Source organism: Aspergillus ochraceoroseus (genome assembly GCF_002846915.1).
Source record: "Aspergillus ochraceoroseus IBT 24754 chromosome Unknown P175scaffold_7, whole genome shotgun sequence".
Taxonomy (NCBI): Eukaryota; Fungi; Ascomycota; class Eurotiomycetes; order Eurotiales; family Aspergillaceae; genus Aspergillus; species Aspergillus ochraceoroseus.
Genome location: NW_024468482.1, coordinates 621,002 through 641,411, shown reverse-complemented (window position 1 = coordinate 641,411; position 20,410 = coordinate 621,002). Strand labels below are relative to the sequence as shown.

Below are 20,410 nucleotides of genomic sequence, written 5' to 3'. Positions count from 1 at the left end.
AGGAACGGGACGTGCGAGAAACAAGAGAGATCAAAGATCAACCCGGGGTGAGAAGATGAGAAATAATGCGGCCTAAAAGCCCTTCGATAGTCCCCCAGGATTCTCGAGATTGACTGAGGTTCAACCGTCTCCCAAACCTTCATAGGCGCCCTGCCTGACTCTAGGAGGGTATCGTTTTTACCATCCCCGATACGGTCTTTGGTCCGTGGTGGATGTTCGACGGAGCCCATGATTATTTTAGTTTGCTAGGGCATCGTCCGTTATGATCCTGATTACCCGTCGCCAGAGTAGGGAATCAGGCTGATCCGGCGATGTTTCAGGCACCTTCATCGAAACGAAATAGATACCTGCTAGTACTCTCTTGCGTTAACAAAGATAGTAATGGATCATGATGTGTGTGTGGGTGGGTGGCTCCGAGTACAAGCACCTGTATTAGATTGTCAACATCCTGTAACTTGAGAATCAGAATATTTCATGGTCTTTTCCCACTCGATACAACCGTACCTTAGTACCTGTGCACCATCATGATTTAGATAGTGGCACGAACGAATGTAAGAGCCTAGAAATGGGTCGGGTCAGCCTCGTGGCGTACGTGGGATGGAGAAATTCTGGGATCAACTAAAAATGGGGTACAGAAGACTCTTGAAGACGCTTCTGGACTTTGCAGGAGCCCTCTGATTTCCTGATTGGGTTAGTGGGACTCTACGCGTTGTTATCACCAAAACAAAAAGTGACGCGAGTCAACAAAAGCTCAATTTGTCCCCATTGACCAGACTCACCCGCGAAATAAAAACCAAGCTTGGTTATGAAAACCATATTCCTACATATTTGCTAAGAATTGATCAGTCCATCTCAAACCCATATCCAGAGTGAACTCGACCCTATCGCACTGTTTCTGTTTACACATATAGCACCAGCCGAAGCGCAAAAACATGCCTAGGCCACCTACAAGACGTAATCGCCTAACCAAACCGCTGGCCAACGCAAAACAAGCGCAAAATCAAGACCCCTCTCGAAATGATACCGAGTCTGGAGATCGTTCTGGATCGCCGACCAGCGATGCCGCAGCCACTTCACGGTTGGCACACAGCACTGATCCAACTGAGATCGTACGGCAATTAAGAAACCAGACACCACTAAGCAAAGCGCAAGAATTGGCAATTGCATCATCTCCAGCGGGGGAACATACGGCTACAGGAAGCCGACCACCTACACGCTCCCGTGGCTACTCATCCACCCTTTCTATCGCTGGCCGCAAAGGAGACCTAAGCTCGAGGATCCCGGGGACTCCGGCTTTTGAGAGCTCCATATTGAGCAACTTCAGACGACGACCGCGCCAAGCTAGTATTCTTCATATGATGCAGGATGATGATGGATCCTCTGATTTCGACGACGATGACTTCTTGGGCGGGTTGAGCCCAGAAGATGAATCAACCCCATTAAATCTTTCTAGAGGGAAATCACTGGTAATAAGGCCCGCTGTTTCGCCATCACCTGTCAAACCTTCCTTACCGTCTAGTGGTAAATCCTCAAAGCGGAAGAGGTCCGTCGATGAATCGGAAGCTCCCGAATCAGCTCTGCAGGTTGCGAGCAGCCCATCTGGGTCTCAAATCTCAGACACAGAGGATCATGACAGCGACGTTTCTGTCGACCTGCCACACCTCCCACAGTCACCGGCAGCTTTCAGTGAAACACAGATACCACCTATGAGCAGCCCTGCTCCAAGCCTCACACATGGCGTCTCCACGCCGGACTCACACCATCCATCATCATCTGCGAAGCGACCAAAGAATACCACAGTCCGAAAGACAGCCAAAAACAAGAATCACATCTCGACTGCAGATCTTCAAGATAAATTCCTGCCTCGACGCCGTCGGCGGTGGGCGGTACGCCTCAATGGAAACAATTTCGAAGTGTTGGGTGAGTCGGATGACGACGATATCCCCTCAGCTGCACATGAAGACGACGATGAATTAAGCTATCTGCCATCGCATAAACCTTCTCAATCGAGACGCAAACCAGCTAGCAAACAGAAGCCTCTGCGCAACAATCGGACTCCCCAGGAGACACAAACGAAGGAGGATACATACCTCGACGGCAATAAACCCAACCCCATCAAACAGTACGGATCCAGCTCGCACGAGCCGACCGTTGTGGAGAAGGAGAATGAGCTTGTAGTTGACATGTCCTCCCCGTTGTCGTCTGCGCTGGATTCGGATGCATTTGATTCAGATTTTCTCCTGGACAAGGTTCCAACTAAGACTTTTTTGAGTGACGAGCTGAGGCTACAAGCATTGAAATTCGCCGAGGTGGATAGATGGCAGATGGAGTACGAAGATGTACTGTTCTCCAGCACTCAAGAAAAGGGCACATTCCGGTGATGGAATTCATGTTTTGATGTTCGATAAGTGGAAAGCTGATTATCAAGTGTCTTTTGAATCCCGGAGAAAGAAATCATATGGTAAAGAACCTACTAGGTAACTAATGGATAATATATGAAGAAGGATGAAGCTGGATGAAGCTCCCGCTTTGATAAGCTCCTCCTAAATCAATGTAACTGTGTCTCCCGCCCCGCCATGAGGCCCCGCCAACTTTCTAACCGAGGGTGGCCGACTTGAAGGTGTTGGAAAGTATTGCGTAAAAAGAAAATTCTACGCTTTCTTTCTTTTTTTCTTACTTCCTTTCTTTCTTCCTTCTTGTTGGTGTATAGGAAAAGAAAGTATGACCTCTCTGGAAACCATTCTCGCTGCCAAATACCCGGCCAAAGCTCATGCTCGACGGGTTGCTGACGGCCTCAAAGCTCTTGGCCATAATGGTGGCGTTATCTACTTAGAAGCCCAGAAAACCCGTCTGATCGAGGACAATGATGAGCCGGTGCCTTTCAGGTAGGTAGGCGGTTGCTTATTTGGAGCCATGGACCTCTGCTTCTAGTCCTTGTTTACTCCTTGCGCTTTTTACCTTTACAGTACCTAATAAACTGAGCTTCACAGACAGCGTCGCCCTTTCTTCTATCTCTCGGGATGTTTGCTCCCAGACTCCGCCTTAATTTACAACATCGACGCCGACCAGTTGACTCTCTTTATTCCCCCTATTAGCCCAGACGATGTGATTTGGTCCGGTCTCCCCATGTCCCCCACCGAAGCTCTAGCCCAGTATGACGTCGACAATGTGCTCGAAACTACTGAAGTCAATGCGACATTGGCAACTATCGCTGCCGTAAATGGCGCCAACTCTATCGCATTCGCCATCGGTGAGCAGGTCTCCGAGGACACCAAGTTCCAGGGCTTTTCCACAATCAGCCTTGATATTCTGAAGGGGGTGATTGAAAAGGCTCGCGTGGTTAAGGATACCTATGAGGTTGCGCTGCTGAGGAAGGCCAACGATATCTCTGCGAAAGCTCATATCGCCGCCGTCAAGGCATCCAAGGCTGCCACAAACGAGCGCGAAATCGAAGGTGCCTTCATCTCAACTTGCATTGCGAACGGTGCCCGTGAGCAGTCTTACCATCCAATTGTCGCGTGCGGCAAGAACGGAGCTACTCTCCATTACGGCCGGAATGATGAGGACCTGATCGACCCATCTACCCAGAGAAGGAAGGATAATGTGCTCATCGATGCCGGGGGAGAGTACCGCACGTACTGCGCTGACATTACTCGGGTGTTCCCTCTTAACGGGAAGTTCCTGCCTGAGACCCGCCAGATCTACGAGATCGTCCTAGAGATGCAGTTAGAATGTATTAAGATGCTGAAGGAAGGCGTGCAGTGGGAAGATGTCCATGCGCATGCTCACCGCATTGCAATCAAGGGCTTGCTAAAACTGGGGATCCTGCGCGGGTCCGAGGACCAGCTCTTCGACAAGAGGATTAGCGTTGCATTTTTCCCTCATGGTCTAGGCCATTACCTTGGCATGGACACCCATGATACTGGTGGCAATCCTAACTACGAAGATACCGACACCATGTTTAGGTATCTCCGTGTACGGGGCAAGTTGCCTGCAGGATCAGTTATCACTGTCGAGCCCGGTGTAAGATGACCTATTTCCTATGCACATTCGGTTTTTTTTTTTTTTTCTCTCCCTCTCTCTCGCGCAAAATTCCTAATGATGTTTCGCTCTAGATTTACTTCTGCCCCTTCATCATCGACCCATTCACCAAATCCCCCGAGCTGAAGAAGTATATTGATGAGGACGTTCTGGCGCGATACTGGGCTGTTGGTGGAGTTCGGATTGAGGATAACATCCACATCACCAAGGAGGGCTCCGAGAACCTGACCACCGCTCCTAAATTCATTGAGGAGATGGAGAGCTTGGCTGCGTAGATTTCTGCTACATAATAGGGAACCGCATAGCTGCAATTTGGAACTCCATACATACCCCGTAGAAAGTCACCCTTGGCATTATATTCAAAGGTGGCTTCCTTTTCATATCTCTATTCTTCCTTCGCTTATCTTTTAATTGTTAGCTTTCAATAAGCGCAGTGGAAGATGAAATCTCATAAGGAAACCAATCGAAGCTGCAAACTGAGTGGGTGCCAATAATGTACAGCTGGAAATATCTATACAACTGACAGAGAAGATTGATGACAGCTCTGCCGCCTTCCTTGCAGATATTACAATCCACTCCTAAGCCTCTTCCTCGCACTCCCCCTCGTCCCGGATTCAGCCTCCACCTTATCATGTGCACGCTTCTCCTTTTGATCCAGGACGTGGCTCAAAACATCATAACAGAACTCCGGAACGTCAAGGCAGAGCTTTTTGAACTCCGCCCCGGTCTCATGACGCAGGACATGGCTCCTGCTACCCCAGAAGCTTGAGACGGGTTTACGAATCGTTGTGTCATCCGCAGGGGTATTTGCGTAAACGTAGCGCGCATACGTTAATTCGCCCAGAGATGTACTGTCGATGCGATGAATCTTGGAGTGTGCGAGGCTCCTGAGCGCGGGGATGCCGAGTTTCCCTGCTAGGGTGTATACGCGGGCGTGTTTGAGGAGCTGCTCGCCGCTGTTGTCGGGCCTGTCCCCAACAGAGTCGGTTTGTGTGGTAGCGCAGTCGGGGGTCGAGTAGTCGTGCGTATATTGGTACTGAAGGAAGCAGCCGAAGGCTTCAACGTCGTCATCGGGAAGTTCGATTTTTCGCTATTGGATTGAGAGTGATTCGTTAGACACGAGACTCGGATAGAAAGAGACAAAGAGGATTGATTCTGCATACTGGTCCATCGCCAAATGCCTTGACTTTCTCTGCGAGCGCAGGCGATTCCAATAGCAAGTTCTGGTGAGCGGTCATGGTGGTCCTATTATCTCCACTCCCAATCACAAGCTCGATAATTGGAGATGCTAGGAAACTAAACGGCGATGGCGTAGGTAGGACGTTAACTTTCTGGAATATAAAAGCGGAGGCGTAGATATGTAGGGGGGGGAGGGGGGGGGGTTTGTGGTACTTACTCCAGGAAATGAATGGGCTTCTTTTCAGCAGGCTGTGGTTCCTCTGTTGGCTGCGATTCCGCCTCATTCAACTCCGCATCAGGTAAAGTGATGTCTTGTGTTTGATCTGCTTGACTTTCTTCAATTGCGCCGGGAGCCAATGTTGTCTCTGTATCAACATTGGCTGTATTCTGTGTGCTCGGTGCGGTTACATCCTCCGAACCGGCAACTCGGACTTGCGGGGTGAGATCCATTTTGAGGACTTTCGTGCGTAAATGAGGATATATTGAAGAAAATGCCGTAAGGGGGGAGGGTCAGCCTTTACACTAGGTAATTGCGAAGGGTAGGTGAAAGCAGTGTCAATTGAAGATATATTGACCCAAAAGGGAGACCACAGCGAATGACGTTGCAAGTTCTGCAATGGAATGAGCAAAGCCAAAGAAATGAAATGTTTATTCAAGTGTATATGTTCAATAGGTTCCAAATCCAGTTATGTCATTGCGTGAGAAAGGACAACTAGACAAGCGCTTGAAGCTGGTAATAGTACTTGAAATTGAATGGAGAGCTCTACCTACTCTGTCTGTATTTTTGTTGGCCTGGGGCTCTGTTGCTGGAGAGATTGGCACACGTGATCCGTGCGGTCTCGAATCGGACTATGCCTAATTAGGAAATAGACTCTGTTAACCTTATAGTACTCTTGTTAGTGGTCTGACTATGTGAGTTTCTTTAGACTATAGGAATTCAATTTACAATGGGATAGTTAATGAAAAGAATTTTCTCCTGATTCTCAGGTAGTATTAGATACTCCGTACAGCATGGAAATCGGCCACTGACGGATAATTACGGGGGACAAGATGGCTGGAGCCGAAGATATCTGGATCCACTCACCAACAAACAATAATAAATCGCTTCTGTACAAACTTCTCCCCTCAAGAGGAGCCCTGATAAATACAACGCTCGTATGATCCGTTCGTCTTGGGTACATCTCTGCCGATTCGGTTCTGTCCCAGGCTCTGTCCGCAGCAACTTGAAAATAAATCCCCGCCTGTCCCTCCAGATTCATTGGGTTACTCCTGCAGCCTCTCAGGCCCCCCGACGTAGTATGGCGACGGCGACAGTCTCTCTTACCCCCCCCAGGGATCCCAACACCCTGAGCAACTATAACAACTGGATCTGTACCCATACCACCGCCAATTTTGAGATCCTTTTTGAACAGAAGAAGCTCATTGGAAATGTGATTCACAAGTTCACATCGACCACGAACGCTGAATCGAAGGAGATCATTCTAGATTCCAACCACGTGGATATTGGTGCCATCCAGGTTGATGGCAACCCCGCCAACTGGGAGCTTCTTCCTCCCGCAGCGCCATATGGTACGGCGTTGAAGATCAACTTGGACCAGCCTGTAAAGCTAAATGACACGGTTGAGGTCAATGTATGTGGTCAATGTCAAGCGAATTGCCCTTTCTTCTTCTTTCTATCAGCTAACAATATCCCTAGATTTCCGTCCAGACTACTGAGAAATGTACTGCGCTGCAATGGCTGACGCCAGCCCAAACATCGAACAAGAAGCATCCTTATATGTGTAAGTAACTCTCTCTCTCATACTGGGTTTACATCATTTCATATTTAATTTCCATCGTAACCACTCTGAAATGGGTGAACACAACTAATGCCGACGAATAGTTTCTCAATGCCAGGCTATTCATGCACGGTCAATCTTCCCCTGTCAAGACACTCCTGATGTCAAGTGTACTTTCGATTTCAATATCACTTCTCCTCTTCCCGTGATTGCTAGTGGCCTGCCTGTTCGTAATTCTTCGGGCGCACCACAGCCCGGAAGCAACGCCCTGTATCAATTCCACCAAAAAGTCCCAATCCCGAGCTACCTGTTTGCTCTGGCTAGTGGGTAAGTGCTACCTTGTACAACGCGGACTGGGATTCCTGCTGACAGGACAAGTGACATTACGGAAGCTGCTATTGGACCCCGAAGTGTTGTTGCGACCAGCCCTGATAAGCTCCGAGAATGCCAGTGGGAGCTTGAGGCAGATACTGACAAATTCATTAATGTGATAGAGGTTGGTATGCACACCTCTTGACTCCATTCTCTTTCTAACTTGGATTTAGAAAATTATTTACCCATACGCTTGGGGCGAATACAATGTTTTAATCCTTCCACCCAGCTTCCCTTATGGAGGTATGGAAAATCCAGTTTTCACGTTCGCCACCCCTAGCATTATCTCCAAGGTATTCCGCTGCTCAATAAAATGGATTTCTTTGCCCAATGCTTAGGGATGATTTTAGGACCGGGAAAATGTTGATGTCATTGCTCATGAGCTGGCGCACAGTTGGAGTGGTAACCTTGTCACCAGTGCCTCGTGGGAGCATTTCTGGCTTAACGAGGGCTGGACTGTTTATCTCGAGAGACGGGTGAGTTGTGTCTGATATGAGTCTAGATAAACCCTTTGATTATGCTAACCATGATATAGATACTGGCCGCCATGTGAGATACCAATGGCCCTCTGTGTCTAAAACCTCAAGCTAACCATTCAATCATAGACACGGCGAGAAATACCGCCACTTTTCCTCCATCATTGGCTGGAAATCCCTGACAGACTCCGTCGAACACTACGGGAAGGACCACGAGTTCACGAAACTAGTCCCAAGTCTTAAGGGGGTGGATCCTGATGATGCGTTCTCTAGCATCCCCTATGAAAAGGGATTCAACTTCCTCTTCCACTTGGAGAATCTTGTTGGCAAGGAGAAATTTGATCACTTCATTCCTTACGTAGGTTTTCGAGCGATCCTTAAGAAAGGATTACTTGCTGACTGATTTGCTCCAGTATTTCACTAAGTACAAGGGGAAGTCGGTGGATTCATATGAGTTTAAAGCCACGGTCCTGGAGTTCTTCCAGTCTGACCCCAAAGCTTCTAAGCTTGTACAAGACCTAGATTGGGATACCTGGTTCTATACCCCTGGTCTTCCCCCTAAGCCTCACTTTGACACCTCTCTCGTCGATGTTGTTTATGGGCTAGCTAACAAGTGGAAGTCTCTTCCTGGCTCGTCGTTTAAGCCTCAGGCAAGCGACATCCAGGGTTTGACTGCCAACCAAATCGTGGTGTTCCTGGAGCAGGTCCTGCAATTTGAGAAACCACTAGCCGCAGACCTCTCGAAGCTGATGGGAGAAGTCTACGGGCTTGCCAAGAGCGAAAATATTGAAGTTTCTAACCTCTATCTTCAAGTCGGTCTGAAGGCTGGCGATGAGAGTGTAATCCAGCCGACCACGGAGCTTCTGGGAAAGATCGGAAGAATGAAATTCGTGCGACCTTTGTAAGGAGACTCCGCTACCAATGCACTTGCTGGAAGCGAAAAAAAAAAAAAAAAAAGCTAACACCCCATTGTAGGTTCCGTACCTTGCAGAAGGTTAACCGCCCGGTTGCGATCGAGACTTTTGAAAAGTATAAAGATTTCTATCACCCCATTTGTCGGGGTATGGTTGAAAAGGATCTATTTGGAAAGAAGGACGCTTGATCTGTTTAAAATAGATATATTCAGATTAGCTCGTCATACCAATTCAACCAAAATTGTGATTGTATCTTTCCCTGTTTGGGAAACACAATTTCACAAGTCTGATTATTGTAGGCTCAAGTTCGGAACACTCAAGTGCCATACTCATGTTTCCACATATATAATACAATTGATATCTATCTTCTCGCACTGCGGAGTTAAAGATGGGGTAAAGTTGTACTGTACAAGACTAAACCAAAAAAAAAGCGCCTATTCCCCTACCAACCAAACATTATACCGCAGATTATTGCTTAGCTTCAACCAGCAATGTGTCTGCCGGTGAAGGTGCAAATAAACCGGGCTTTCCGCTCTTTCTCGTTCCTAAATGGAAGATCAAATCCGCCTCATCCACTTGCGAAAGTTCCGAGAGTACGCGGCGCATATAAGCAACCACGCGCGCAATCTTTTCCCATTCAATTTCCTCCCCATCAGGACCGGTATAGCTCGCTTTCCAGAGATTCCTCCAGACAGCGGCACCAAGAACCGCATCACCCTTGATCAACCCCTCGTCATACGCAGCAAGCACACCACGCCATTGGATAAATAGATCCTTCAAGAACTTATTCCTGATACCGCGGCTTGTGAGACCATGAAGAACATCCATGCGGTGCTCGGCGTTATGCGAGAAATGGTCGATCAAGTGACGCGAGTAAGTCTGGAGACTTTCATGGGTAGGCAGAGCCCGCAGCCGGACGGTCAACAGGTACATGTGCAAGAATGTAATCTGGGACCATGTCGAGAATGTTGGAACAAGGCCGAGTTCTGGACAGATTCAGAGAGAGATGTGTTAGCTCATACCTTGACAGACTCACTCACTCCCCCATCTATCTATCTATCTATCTATCTATCTATACCTTGGTATAAAAAAAAAAAAAAAAAAAAAAAAAAAAAAAAAGGCAAAACCGAAAATTAATCATACCTTCATACCACCAACCCTCACCAACACCGAGATCCTCTCCGGCCTCGGTTTTAGGCACCTGCGCTCCCTTTTCCTGTAGCTGCGGTATCCTGTAATCGCCCTGGCTGGAGCAAGCCTCAAATAGTTTCTGAGTCAATCCGTAGGCAACGTACGTCTCAGCGGCGGTACCCGGACGCGGCGCAATAGCGCGTGCAAGCCTAGAAGCAGACCTATAACTCTGCTGGCCATTGACGCTGCTGGCAAACGGGGCAGTGGCTGTTACTGTTGTTGCGGTTCGTTGTCGGAGAAAGGAAGAGCTCGGGAGATCTGAGAGGGCGAGGGAGAGTTGCGAATGAAGGGGGCGAGTGCATATTGAGCGCTGCGAGGATGTGAATGAGGCCAGGGGACGGCTAAGATGTTGAACCTGTGTACAAATTCAGTGAACTGTTATTGGCGAATTCCGTCATATCCGTATTATATTTATGGTGGCGATTTTGGATGGAGCTCCTCTGCTTCCAGCCGGGAAAGGGACGGGAGGGACGGACCTGAAGCTTAGCGCATTGGCTCTGGAGCTCTCGGGGCCAGAGGCTGCGTAAATTTTTGGAAGGCATTTTTTTTTGAAGCGTATATTATTAGACCGATCTTAGTTGCTAAAGCGTGAACTAGGTCCTCCTTCCTGGCTTGGTGGTGATACCGAAAAAAAACGGGAGGATTTGTGGATGTTTGCATTGTTTGCATATTTTCCCATACAGCATGTTTTTGTATAGGTTGGGGTTGGAGCATAACTATGGATCTTGATGACATGAGAAATAAACCACTATTTTATTGCAGTATAAACTAAATATGCTCTAATACTGTTTCTGCAAGATCTTTCATGTGAAAACGCCGCCTCAAGTTCGAGCACTATGATGCTTCATTTGCGCCTGCACACATCGTCCTCTGGTATTACCGCAGACGCAACTAAATGAGTATTAATGGGAGGGACGCCTGCGAACATGGCCGTTCTTCTACCCTTGCGTTTTGATAAGCTTGTTCCTCGATCAGTTGGTTCTTCTTGCCGATTCTACCAGGCCCGTGGGTATTTGCAGAGCAAGCAAATAGCATTACCATCCTTTAAGGGGCTGGCAGCGAGGAAAATGATTATAAACTTCAAGAGGTATCTTGAAAAGCTCTTGCGCCTCTGGTAAGCTTTCGGCTTGACCATACTTAAGTAAGATAATCTCTGGAAGAGACAATGGAAGAAGAAGATTTGTATAGAAGGGTGAGCATCAATGATCGAATCCTCTTTAGGGTTCTATTCTCTTATTTTCGCCCCGAACTATCTACACTGTTCTAATACTCAAAGTTATTCATGATAAATGATATTTGGATGCAAAGTATTGGGTATCATTGCTGGGTGGTTACCTGGGTATGGTCTGCCAACGGCATAGAGAAATGACGGAGTACATTAAAAGTAATGGAAGACTCGCACCACAACCTCTGCGATTGCCGACGAATCTCCTCGTCCTCTACTGATGCTCTCATTGAGGCTGAGTCCGTGACCAGATGAGCTTCTGAAGGCTGTTGGGTAAGGCTATGTGGCCTGATTCCGGTTTGAAATACCTTTGGAGGGTGAGAAAATGGGGCTAGCGATATCCATCTTTGGAAAGCGTTTTCTGCAATTCTTACTCATCGAGCTGACATTCTGCTGCCTATTTGGTGGATAGGATACTTGTATCTGAAGCTCTCGAAACCGGCTAGTTTCCTAGGTTGACCCGTTCCAGTCGCCTCTCGACGAGTGGAAGAATCTCGGAAAGCCTATTCGGATCTCTCATAATGGCGGGTATGTCATCTCTTAAGCTTGCAAGTTTCTAAATACTGTTAGCTCGCATGCTCTCCGTTTGGCTGTGGCGATTGGCATACTTGTCGAACTGTCTCATAGTCGGATTCCTTAGACTGATACTCTCTTGTGACTTCCATGCTTTCGAAATCTATATATACCCTTGTATCTCGGATTCGGAAGAGCACATTATCTAATCTCATGAAAAATCTCGAAAGCAGAAGCAGTCTGGCGGGCATGACGCGAATCTTACAAGAGAGCATAGCAATGCCATTATCAGCGAGTTCGTCTTCGTATAATATAACGTCGTCAAAAAATAGGATAGGGTCAGGGCGTTTAAGTAATTCGATCGGGATGGAATTCAAGGTTTCTTCGAACTGACGAGTCGTGGGGCAATGCACAGTGCCCGCGTAATCGGTACTGTACGACCAGTCGAATGGTTTCACGACCTCCTTGATACCTTCATGGGTTGCCTCTCTAGCTTCATAAGTACCAGGGTAATTAGGATGGGGGTAGATCCGCTTTACCTGCTTTCCTGCCACTCTTTCGAGTATGCGACCTTGAGCATCGACTCGCCCTTCTTATCGACTCGGTCCAGGGCATCGAACGCATTAAAGGTTATGCTCCACCCGCTCTTCTCGTGCTCGATCGAAACGTAATTATCGCCGAAAATCATCTCTGGTGGTGCGATCCCAAGTTTTTTTGTCATTTCCTCAATGGGATCAGCTTTGAGAATGGGGAGTTTCTGAGTTGAGATCTTGAAACCCTTGACATTGACGGAATTGGGTTTCTGGTGTCCTGGAGACACAGCAGCAGTATTTCCCATGACGGGCGGACGAGCGAGGTTGTTGGATGACATACTCTGCTACGAGTTAGACTTGCACGTCGTTAAACAGTCCTTTCGCGTTCTGATAATTATCGATAAGTATACAAGTCATGTCCTGCGATTACGCGGAGTTCTTTAGATACCCCGCGGTGGTCGGAGAAAGGTCTGGTCCGACGCGTTGCCGTGGTGATGCCCCAGTGAAGGTCCATAAACAGCTGAGCTTTGGACTTGAACTTCCGCTTTCTCTTCAATCGACCTCTGACCACGCCAACAACGACCGCAACACCGAATTTCACCAGCTGTGTGAGAATGTTTATGTAGAACATTCTGCTATTTGATCACCCTCGTCTCATTTGCTTCTCCTCTACTTTCAGCGCATTTTCCTTCACCCTGATCCATGGCGGGCAAGACTTTGGAAGCTCGTTTCGAGCACCTCTCTGTGAGAGATGAGAATGAAACCGGGAACAATGGCAGTGGTTACCTAAAGCATAAGGTATTGCGGCTACACGCCATGTGTGCGAAAAGCCTCCTGCTAATTGTTGCCTCTTAGAGCTCCCTATCAACCGCTGTATCCCTCTCGGGGCTGGGGGTTACAGGACAGCTGACCAGCGGCGCCAACCGGTCAAATCTGCTCAAGCTGGCCTTGCAGAATACAAATGAAAACAAAGTTAATGCGATGAATGTTGCCATGTCCCCAGGGAAAGGAGCTCAGAATCCATCATCACTTCGCAACCTTGACGAGAATGGGGAGCAGCGAGGAGCAAGCCTTTACGAGCAGCCGGCACCAAAGAAGCTACATTTGGGGATGTTCGAAATCGGAAAACCCTTGGGAAAGGGTAAGTTTGGTCGAGTATACTTGGCCAAGGAGCGTTCTTCTGGCTTTGTATGTGCTCTTAAGGTTTTGCACAAATCGGAATTGCAGCAAGGTGGTGTTCAGAAGCAAGTTAGGCGAGAGATCGAAATTCAGAGCAATCTACGTCACCCGAATGTCCTGAGACTCTATGGCCACTTCCAGGACAGCAAGCGAATCTTCCTGATTTTAGAGTTCGCTGGGAGAGGAGAGCTTTACAAACACCTCAGGAAGGAGCATCGCTTCCCCGAATGGAAGGCTGCTCAGTATATTGCCCAGATGGCTGCTGCACTCAAGTACCTGCACAAAAAGCACGTTATGCATCGGGATATTAAGCCCGAAAACATTCTCGTTGGAATTCATGGAGAAATCAAGATCAGTGACTTCGGTTGGAGTGTTCATGCACCAAACAACCGTCGACAAACAATGTGTGGAACACTGGATTATCTCCCCCCGGAGATGCTTAGATCAGGTGCCCAGGACAATTTCTACAGCGAGAAGGTCGACCTGTGGAGCTTGGGCGTGTTAACTTACGAGTTCCTTGTCGGCGAAGCACCGTTTGAAGATACCCCCGTCATGACCCAAAGGAGGATCACTCGAGCGGATATGTCCGTCCCTTCTTTTGTCACTCCCGAGGCCAAGGACCTCATCAAAAGGGTAAGTCCGCTGCATATTATCCATGGTCTAGATTTAGAATGCTAAAGTATTTTAGCTGCTCGTGCTTGACCCCGAGAAGCGAATCTCGCTGGATGAGATCCAAAAACATCCCTGGATTCTTAAGCACTGCGCTAAGGAGGACCGCGTCATGAAACGGAGTTCAGGTTCATCAAAGGAAGGCAAAGCATAATTTTGCGTTTGCATAGCAAGGGGTTTGGTGTTAGACTGTCATTTGGTTCATTTTAATCTGCTTCCTTATAGGCGTTTCTTAGTAGGGAGTTGAACTGGTGTTCCCGGAAATTTTGTTTATCAAGTCATTATTGTTTTTAGCATTGAACCCAAGGTGTTCAGAATATGTCATCAGCTCAGCGTCCTCGATATGATACATTATAATACAATTGAAACTGCCTTTTGCGCCACTAAGCAAACCGAATGAGGTAGGTAGAGAAGGGAGATTGTATATACATGGAATGGTTTCATCGGTAAATTTCGTCGAATGGTCGGGTATCCCTAAAGCAGCTGTCCCACACTTCATTTACAACCTTCTCAGCATGTTCTTTATCCTTGCATCCGGGCCGTGCTGAGACTGACAAAATAGCCCTTCGTCTCACGCATTCTTGGTGTTGTTGAGTCAGTTTCCACTGGCCTCGTCGGAAGAACTCACGCGCCCACCGACATTCACCACTCAGGGAGCTGGCTCGAATCTGTTCACTGTTAGTGCCTGGGACACCGGTGGCCTTCGAGCAACACGGAAATCACGAAAAGAGGGTCCGTACTTCTGTGCAAGCTGCATGCCTAAGGTTATTCGTCCAATCAACCTTGAATCTTAGGTGATCATAGGCATGAACCATCTCGTGAGCCATTGTATCCTCCAGATGACCCTGATCCTTCATTTCGTTTGCGCAGAGTAAGATGCCATATTCGGGATCAAACCCGCCTGCTTTCCTATTCGTACATCGACGGCAATAGATATTGTGACTTGATAAATCGCCTCCCAGCTGCCGAATATTGTCACTCAAGTAGCGGACGACAGGACCTTGCATGCACGTTCCCTATTAGCACAGGTTTGGGTCAAGTCATGAAGGTCAAGGAGAGAAATGAAAGAATGGAAAGGCTAAAAACTCACTAAACTGTAATAGATAGTCTCTTTGCTCTTCACATCGCTTGCAATCTGCAGATTCATTACGAAGATCTCGCGCAACACGGAACTGCTCCATTCCTTCGTCCGTCATCTTTCCCATCAGGATCGAGAAGACATTGCGCCATTGCGTAAATGTATCATCTCCAGGAACAAACCCTGTATCGGGCTTATTCCCAGCTGGTACCGAACTGCCTGGCTGCTGAGAATCTGACATCTTTGCCGTTAATGATAATGAGACAAAAGTGCTTCAAATTAATGATTGATTATTAGTTCCAGGGCGGATTTCGCCGAACCTCCGCATTTTACTTGGCGGTGTTTCAGGGCAGAAAGAAACCATTCTTCGCCCGCAAATGGAATAAGAGCAGTTCAGAGCAATTAAGACTTAAACAAGACAGATATTACTTCTCCTTGGTTCGGTTTTGGTATGGGTGTTATTGATTATCTTAGACCACTGGCTTGATTTTATTCTCACAATGGCTTCTGAGCGGCTCACAATTGTTATCAAATTAGGTGCGGGGAGTATACTGTCCTGTCCTTCGAAGCATCGGGAATTCTGACCTTATTTTCTGGAACAGGCACAAGCTCCATTGTGGATGAACATACCCATGAACCTATTCTATCAATCCTTACACTGATAGTGGAAACTGCTGCCAAACTTCACCGGGACGGCCACAATGTTGTCATAGTTTCTTCGGGTGCTGTTGGGGTGGGGTTGCGGAGGATGGATGTGGAAGAGAGGCCGAAATACTTGCCTCGCATCCAGGTATGGAGAGCATATATATACACAATTCCTAATCCTGGATTACTAATTTCTTTACAGGCTTTGGCCGCTGTCGGCCAGTGTCGACTGATGAGCCTGTGGGATGGCTTATTCTCTCATCTTCGCCTTCCGGTGGCACAGATCCTTTTGACTCGGAATGATATAGCAGACGTGAGCCCCTCCCCATCCTACCAAGTTTATACCTGTCTAATAATATGAGCATAGCGGACCCAATATATCAATGCACAAAATACATTTTCCCAACTCTTCGACATGGGGGTAATTCCCATTGTCAACGAAAACGATACACTGGCAGTTTCGGTGAGTCATTGCTTCCCTGTAAGACTGTCTCTCTCCTTGGTAATTTACTGACCAAAATCGTCAAGGAAATCAAATTCGGTGACAACGATACCCTATCAGCCATTACGGCCGCTATGGTTAAAGCCGACTATCTATTCCTAATGACGGACGTTGACTGTCTTTATACTGCGAACCCCCGCAACAACCCTGACGCACAACCAATTGAGGTGGTCTCAGATATATCCTTATTAGAAGCCGACGTGTCATCTGCCGGTTCCGCATTGGGAACAGGTGGTATGAGTACGAAGATCGTGGCCGCAAAATTGGGAACTAGTGCTGGTGTGACAACAATCATTACCAAGAGCTCAAAACCAGGAAACATTCACGAAATCGTGAGATACCTCCAGGAGCTGAAACAAAGAGAATCGAACCATGCGGAGGTCAGTAGTGAGGCTTCAGAAACACAAATATCTCTGCCTCCCCTCCATACTCGATTCCTTCCGTCCGATAGTCCCATCCAGTCCCGTTCATTCTGGCTGCTCCACGGGCTGAAGCCTCGTGGTACTATATATATCGACCACGGTGCTTATGCTGCCCTTCAGAAAAAGGCAAGTCTTCTTCCGGCAGGAGTGGTGGATGTGGACGGTCACTTCGGGCAGCAGGAAGCCGTCCGACTAGTCGTCGTCGAGAGAATTTCTCCAGATGCCTTGAATGGCGATTTCCTTCATCATGGCCAAGAGCCCAAGGAGATTGGACGTGCATTGGTCAACTATGGCAGCCTAGAGATTGCGCGCATCAAGGGCCACCGTAGTACCCATATTCACTCGTTGCTCGGCTACGCCGATAGTGAATATGTTGCTCTTCGTGAGAATATATCCTTCCTTGGAGCGGATGAAGCTGTGCGGCGGTAGACACCGTCAACCGCTCTCGCTGATTTACGTTGTCTTCATGAAAAGTAATGTTTATGCCAAAAGCGAATGATACCTCCTTCCTTTGTCACCTGGTTTTACCTCCCCCCCTCCCCCCCCCCTATTTTGCGACATGTTTGAGTTTTATTGTAAATAGAAGTCAGTTTAGATACGGACTTGGAAAGGTATAGAGATCGTGAGTTTTGTTTATATAGACTGAAGATGAGAGACTTTTAAGACATCTGATTCCAGTTACAACGCAACCGCTGAGGTTACTAAAAATCAATGTTCACAGGGAACCTAAACGCCAGAGAAACTAGGTAATTGAGCCAGCATTCCACATAAATAAAAAAGCGAAAGGTCCCCCCCGGGGCCAAGCTACTAGCAGTACAATTCTGTATCAAAACAAGTCAATCCCTCCATGTCTCTCCAACTATCGTTTCATTAGATGGTCATGGTCATGAGGATTTGGCGCAGGGGCAGCCTGCAGAAGAAAACACGTCAGCAATCGATATACTCAAAATTCCCCTCTCTACATAATAGCGCTAAAGGCCGAAACCTCAGCCCATAACTTACAGTATTCTCCATATCAATGAGAGTTCGAGTGTCAGTAGCCGTCAGCGTAGTCAAGACTGTAGCCGGCTCCAGGTAATGCGTAGCAATATTGTAAGGACTAGCCGGATACTGGGGCACTGGCGAGGTCGTTGCGATTGCGGTCCCGGGCCTTTTGGCCATAGGCGCGTATCTCGTCGGACCGGTTTGCAATGAATAAGGGACGGTGAATGGGTCCACGACGACTCGTCTTTTCTGTAAAATGTCTTCTGTATCTGTGCTGAAATCGGACTTGGTAGCCTGGAGACGCGGCGGAAATGACCCGGTCATATCGGTCAGTGTGAATCGTTCTGAGAAGTTGACGACGAATGCATCGGGTCCTGAGGCAACCATCTTTAGGAAGCTTAGAGTTGGGGCATTGTTAGCCTGCGGAAACGGACATAGCGACGCAACTATTAGGTACGATTGGGGGGGGAATCGGGGAACTCGTGTTTCTTACTATGCATTTGTGTCGTTTCCACCGAATTTAGGGTCGATAGCGAAGGAGACTGAATTACCGCGAGCCAAGGCAACGTCTTGCATGAGGAGAGCTACATCCTCCTAGAAGCGAAAATTGGGCCATTAGCAGCCAGATCTATCAATGTGATAGTAGCAGATGGAGGGGAACAAACATAGATAGCCGGATCGTCGCCTCCAGCGCAGAGAAAGAGATCATATTGCACCAGTTCAGAGATCCTGGGGGCTTTCCCAGAGTCTTTCCACATTGCCGTTACCACATCGCCACCTTTCAAAGTCGTCGTTGAATTTGGCACGGTGAACTCAATATCTGCTAACACAGTCGATGTCAACGTGAGGAAGAAAGTGGTCGTAAGTGAGCGGATGAGCCTCATACTGAGGATTCTGTATATAGTTCGACGGCCCAAGTAAACAATCGGCTGAAAGGAGAGAAAGACAAAGGAAGGAAGGGCAAGGCTGCAGTACAGGGAGATAAAGAACGACTGATTCAATAAGTCCCTGAATCACAAGAGAAATGCATTATTTTGATTGTGACTTACATTCACCCTGCCATCACCCCCTTCGAAACCCCCCAAGTATGCAAGCCTGGAGTTTATTGCTGGCCTGGAAGGAAAGGCATTAAGGCATCCAGTATCATTGTTAGCGCCGGCGATAACTAGCTCCCCCTCTGATTAGTGCAGATGTCCAGTCCCCAGAGTACAATGCCCTCAAAGAGCTCCCAGCCCACAATAATATTGACACATATGTGATCCAGCATCATATTTTCTTCTCCCTTTCTCTTCTCAATTCTAGCCCACACTAACCCTCGGTGGTTGCTCAGCAGACTGAGCATCACTCAAGATGAGCGAACACGATAGTACCTCTTGGGGTTCGGTCGTGGCACAGATAGCTACGAAACTGCTAGATGGCACCCCTTTGACTATTGTTATCGCCGTGTTCATTACGTTCGGAGTCCCTATTCTTCTTCATTTCTGTCTCTATCGCACAGTCGCTTCCCCTCCGTCGAGCAATTTCCTCCTCCTTGGTCCTAGCGGGGCAGGCAAAACCACTCTTCTGACTCTGGTAATTTCTACCTTCCTTCCTTCCTTCCTTCCTTCCTTTGGCTCTCTGAGACAGAGAAAACCACAGTAACTAACCAAGTTCACCTCTGATAGCTTGAGTCGAAATCATCCCCCGCCGCAAAGACACAGTCACAACCTACACATACATCTCAAACATCAACGCTTTCTACCATCCGCCTTCCCGCATCCGTCCCAACCGCCTCAAACAAATACCGATCCGTAAACGACCCATCCTTGAAGGATGTTTCTCGGAACCCAATTAAATACCGTATTAGAGACACACCCGGACATGGGAAATTGCGCGGACCTCAGGGACTTTCCGAGCTCCTATTTATGTCCTCAGCCAACGACACCAAGTCCAAACTCCGCGGTGTGCTGTTCATGGTCGACACGGCAACGATTTCCGAGATCGATTCCTTGAGAGACACGGCGTCTTACCTCTACGATATCCTTTTGATTCTCCAGAAGCGTGCCTTGAACAGGGGCGGATCCTCCTTGAAAGCAGCGGCGGAGATCCCCGTGCTCGTGGCGGCTAACAAGCAGGACCTCTTTACCGCCTTACCACCGGGATCGGTGCGCGAGAAGCTCGAGGCGGAGATTGATAGGATCCGCAAGTCGAAGAGCAAGGGACTGATGGATGCTAGCGCTGATTCTGGGACGGGCGAAGGAGAGGATGATATCTTGGGTAGTAGCGATGCACAGGATGTGTTCAGCTTTGATCGTCTGGAGGATGAAATTGGCTTGAAAGTTGACGTTGTTGGTGGGGCCATCAAAGGCGACGAAGAGGGTAATATCGGGGCTGGTGTACGCAAGTGGGAGGAATGGATCGGTCAATGTTTGTAAAATGCCTCGTAAATTGGAGAACAATTTGATGTGATTTTTGATGTTTGTGGAGACCGGATCAGTTACATATATCGACTACTCAATCTATCACACGGATACAAGCCTACCTATTATAGGTATCTATAAGGAGGAGGAGCACTTTTTGGGTTATCACCTCAACTTGCCGCTTCGACTCTGGGATTGCCATATTTATAATACTGTGTGTGCTACATAATTAACGGAAAGATCATGGCTCTTAAATCATAACTTGGCTATGCATATTAAACCTAAATTCATTTGTCCATTCATGACACCC

General features: G+C 47.8%; 11 protein-coding genes across 11 annotated transcripts; 6 read left to right on the top strand and 5 right to left on the bottom strand.

Moving 5' to 3' along the window:
* The first annotated feature begins 622 nt into the window (after positions 1-622).
* P175DRAFT_0325760 (uncharacterized protein) lies at positions 623-2,694 on the top strand. Its single transcript, XM_040892845.1, has 2 exons — positions 623-2,553; positions 2,621-2,694. Exon 1 carries the CDS (start codon positions 933-935, stop codon positions 2,379-2,381), a length of 1,449 nt encoding a protein of 482 aa, XP_040750046.1. The 5' UTR covers positions 623-932; the 3' UTR covers positions 2,382-2,553; positions 2,621-2,694.
* A 27-nt stretch (positions 2,695-2,721) lies between these two features.
* On the top strand, positions 2,722-4,316 carry P175DRAFT_0511126 (aminopeptidase P family protein; the record flags this gene model as incomplete). Its single annotated transcript, XM_040898568.1, has 3 exons — positions 2,722-2,885; positions 2,991-4,023; positions 4,116-4,316. The coding sequence occupies 3 exons, from the start codon at positions 2,722-2,724 to the stop codon at positions 4,314-4,316; spliced, it is 1,398 nt and encodes a 465-aa protein (XP_040750045.1).
* Positions 4,317-4,606: 290 nt separating this feature from the next.
* P175DRAFT_0483945 (uncharacterized protein) lies at positions 4,607-5,718 on the bottom strand (the record flags this gene model as incomplete). The annotated part of the gene is made up of 3 exons (XM_040895551.1): positions 5,438-5,718; positions 5,205-5,337; positions 4,607-5,131 (listed from the first exon to the last, which is right to left on the bottom strand). The coding sequence occupies exons 1-3, from the start codon at positions 5,668-5,670 to the stop codon at positions 4,607-4,609; spliced, it is 891 nt and encodes a 296-aa protein (XP_040750044.1). The 5' UTR covers positions 5,671-5,718.
* An 800-nt stretch (positions 5,719-6,518) lies between these two features.
* P175DRAFT_0442722 (bifunctional aminopeptidase/epoxide hydrolase) lies at positions 6,519-8,948 on the top strand (the record flags this gene model as incomplete). The annotated part of the gene is made up of 10 exons (XM_040894132.1): positions 6,519-6,851; positions 6,917-7,001; positions 7,103-7,325; positions 7,377-7,494; positions 7,544-7,663; positions 7,721-7,846; positions 7,906-7,919; positions 7,976-8,204; positions 8,260-8,747; positions 8,822-8,948. The coding sequence occupies 10 exons, from the start codon at positions 6,519-6,521 to the stop codon at positions 8,946-8,948; spliced, it is 1,863 nt and encodes a 620-aa protein (XP_040750043.1).
* P175DRAFT_0483940 (uncharacterized protein) lies at positions 8,940-10,536 on the bottom strand. Its single transcript, XM_040895550.1, has 3 exons — positions 10,428-10,536; positions 9,904-10,306; positions 8,940-9,746 (listed from the first exon to the last, which is right to left on the bottom strand). The coding sequence occupies exons 1-3, from the start codon at positions 10,491-10,493 to the stop codon at positions 9,229-9,231; spliced, it is 987 nt and encodes a 328-aa protein (XP_040750042.1). The 5' UTR covers positions 10,494-10,536; the 3' UTR covers positions 8,940-9,228.
* Positions 10,537-11,146: 610 nt separating this feature from the next.
* Positions 11,147-12,638, bottom strand: P175DRAFT_0503451 (TIP41 family protein). Its single transcript, XM_040897641.1, has 3 exons — positions 12,229-12,638; positions 11,785-12,178; positions 11,147-11,732 (listed from the first exon to the last, which is right to left on the bottom strand). The coding sequence occupies exons 1-3, from the start codon at positions 12,558-12,560 to the stop codon at positions 11,619-11,621; spliced, it is 840 nt and encodes a 279-aa protein (XP_040750041.1). The 5' UTR covers positions 12,561-12,638; the 3' UTR covers positions 11,147-11,618.
* A 145-nt stretch (positions 12,639-12,783) lies between these two features.
* On the top strand, positions 12,784-14,538 carry P175DRAFT_0503449 (aurora family serine/threonine-protein kinase). Its single transcript, XM_040897640.1, has 3 exons — positions 12,784-13,020; positions 13,078-14,034; positions 14,090-14,538. Exons 1-3 carry the CDS (start codon positions 12,925-12,927, stop codon positions 14,222-14,224), a joined length of 1,188 nt encoding a protein of 395 aa, XP_040750040.1. The 5' UTR covers positions 12,784-12,924; the 3' UTR covers positions 14,225-14,538.
* Positions 14,249-15,420, bottom strand: P175DRAFT_0503447 (mitochondrial inner membrane protease ATP23). The gene is made up of 3 exons (XM_040897639.1): positions 15,161-15,420; positions 14,811-15,070; positions 14,249-14,738 (listed from the first exon to the last, which is right to left on the bottom strand). Exons 1-3 carry the CDS (start codon positions 15,387-15,389, stop codon positions 14,511-14,513), a joined length of 717 nt encoding a protein of 238 aa, XP_040750039.1. The 5' UTR covers positions 15,390-15,420; the 3' UTR covers positions 14,249-14,510.
* Positions 15,421-15,556: 136 nt separating this feature from the next.
* P175DRAFT_0503445 (glutamate 5-kinase) lies at positions 15,557-17,341 on the top strand. Its single transcript, XM_040897638.1, has 5 exons — positions 15,557-15,685; positions 15,751-15,938; positions 15,996-16,106; positions 16,161-16,256; positions 16,322-17,341. Exons 1-5 carry the CDS (start codon positions 15,649-15,651, stop codon positions 17,144-17,146), a joined length of 1,257 nt encoding a protein of 418 aa, XP_040750038.1. The 5' UTR covers positions 15,557-15,648; the 3' UTR covers positions 17,147-17,341.
* Positions 17,342-17,351: 10 nt separating this feature from the next.
* Positions 17,352-18,768, bottom strand: P175DRAFT_0503444 (putative beta-1,6-glucan biosynthesis protein (Knh1)). Its single transcript, XM_040897637.1, has 4 exons — positions 18,367-18,768; positions 18,195-18,295; positions 17,720-18,098; positions 17,352-17,627 (listed from the first exon to the last, which is right to left on the bottom strand). The coding sequence occupies exons 1-4, from the start codon at positions 18,583-18,585 to the stop codon at positions 17,577-17,579; spliced, it is 750 nt and encodes a 249-aa protein (XP_040750037.1). The 5' UTR covers positions 18,586-18,768; the 3' UTR covers positions 17,352-17,576.
* A 139-nt stretch (positions 18,769-18,907) lies between these two features.
* P175DRAFT_0503442 (signal recognition particle receptor subunit beta) lies at positions 18,908-20,337 on the top strand. Its single transcript, XM_040897636.1, has 2 exons — positions 18,908-19,273; positions 19,366-20,337. Exons 1-2 carry the CDS (start codon positions 19,052-19,054, stop codon positions 20,113-20,115), a joined length of 972 nt encoding a protein of 323 aa, XP_040750036.1. The 5' UTR covers positions 18,908-19,051; the 3' UTR covers positions 20,116-20,337.
* The last annotated feature ends 73 nt before the right edge of the window (positions 20,338-20,410 follow it).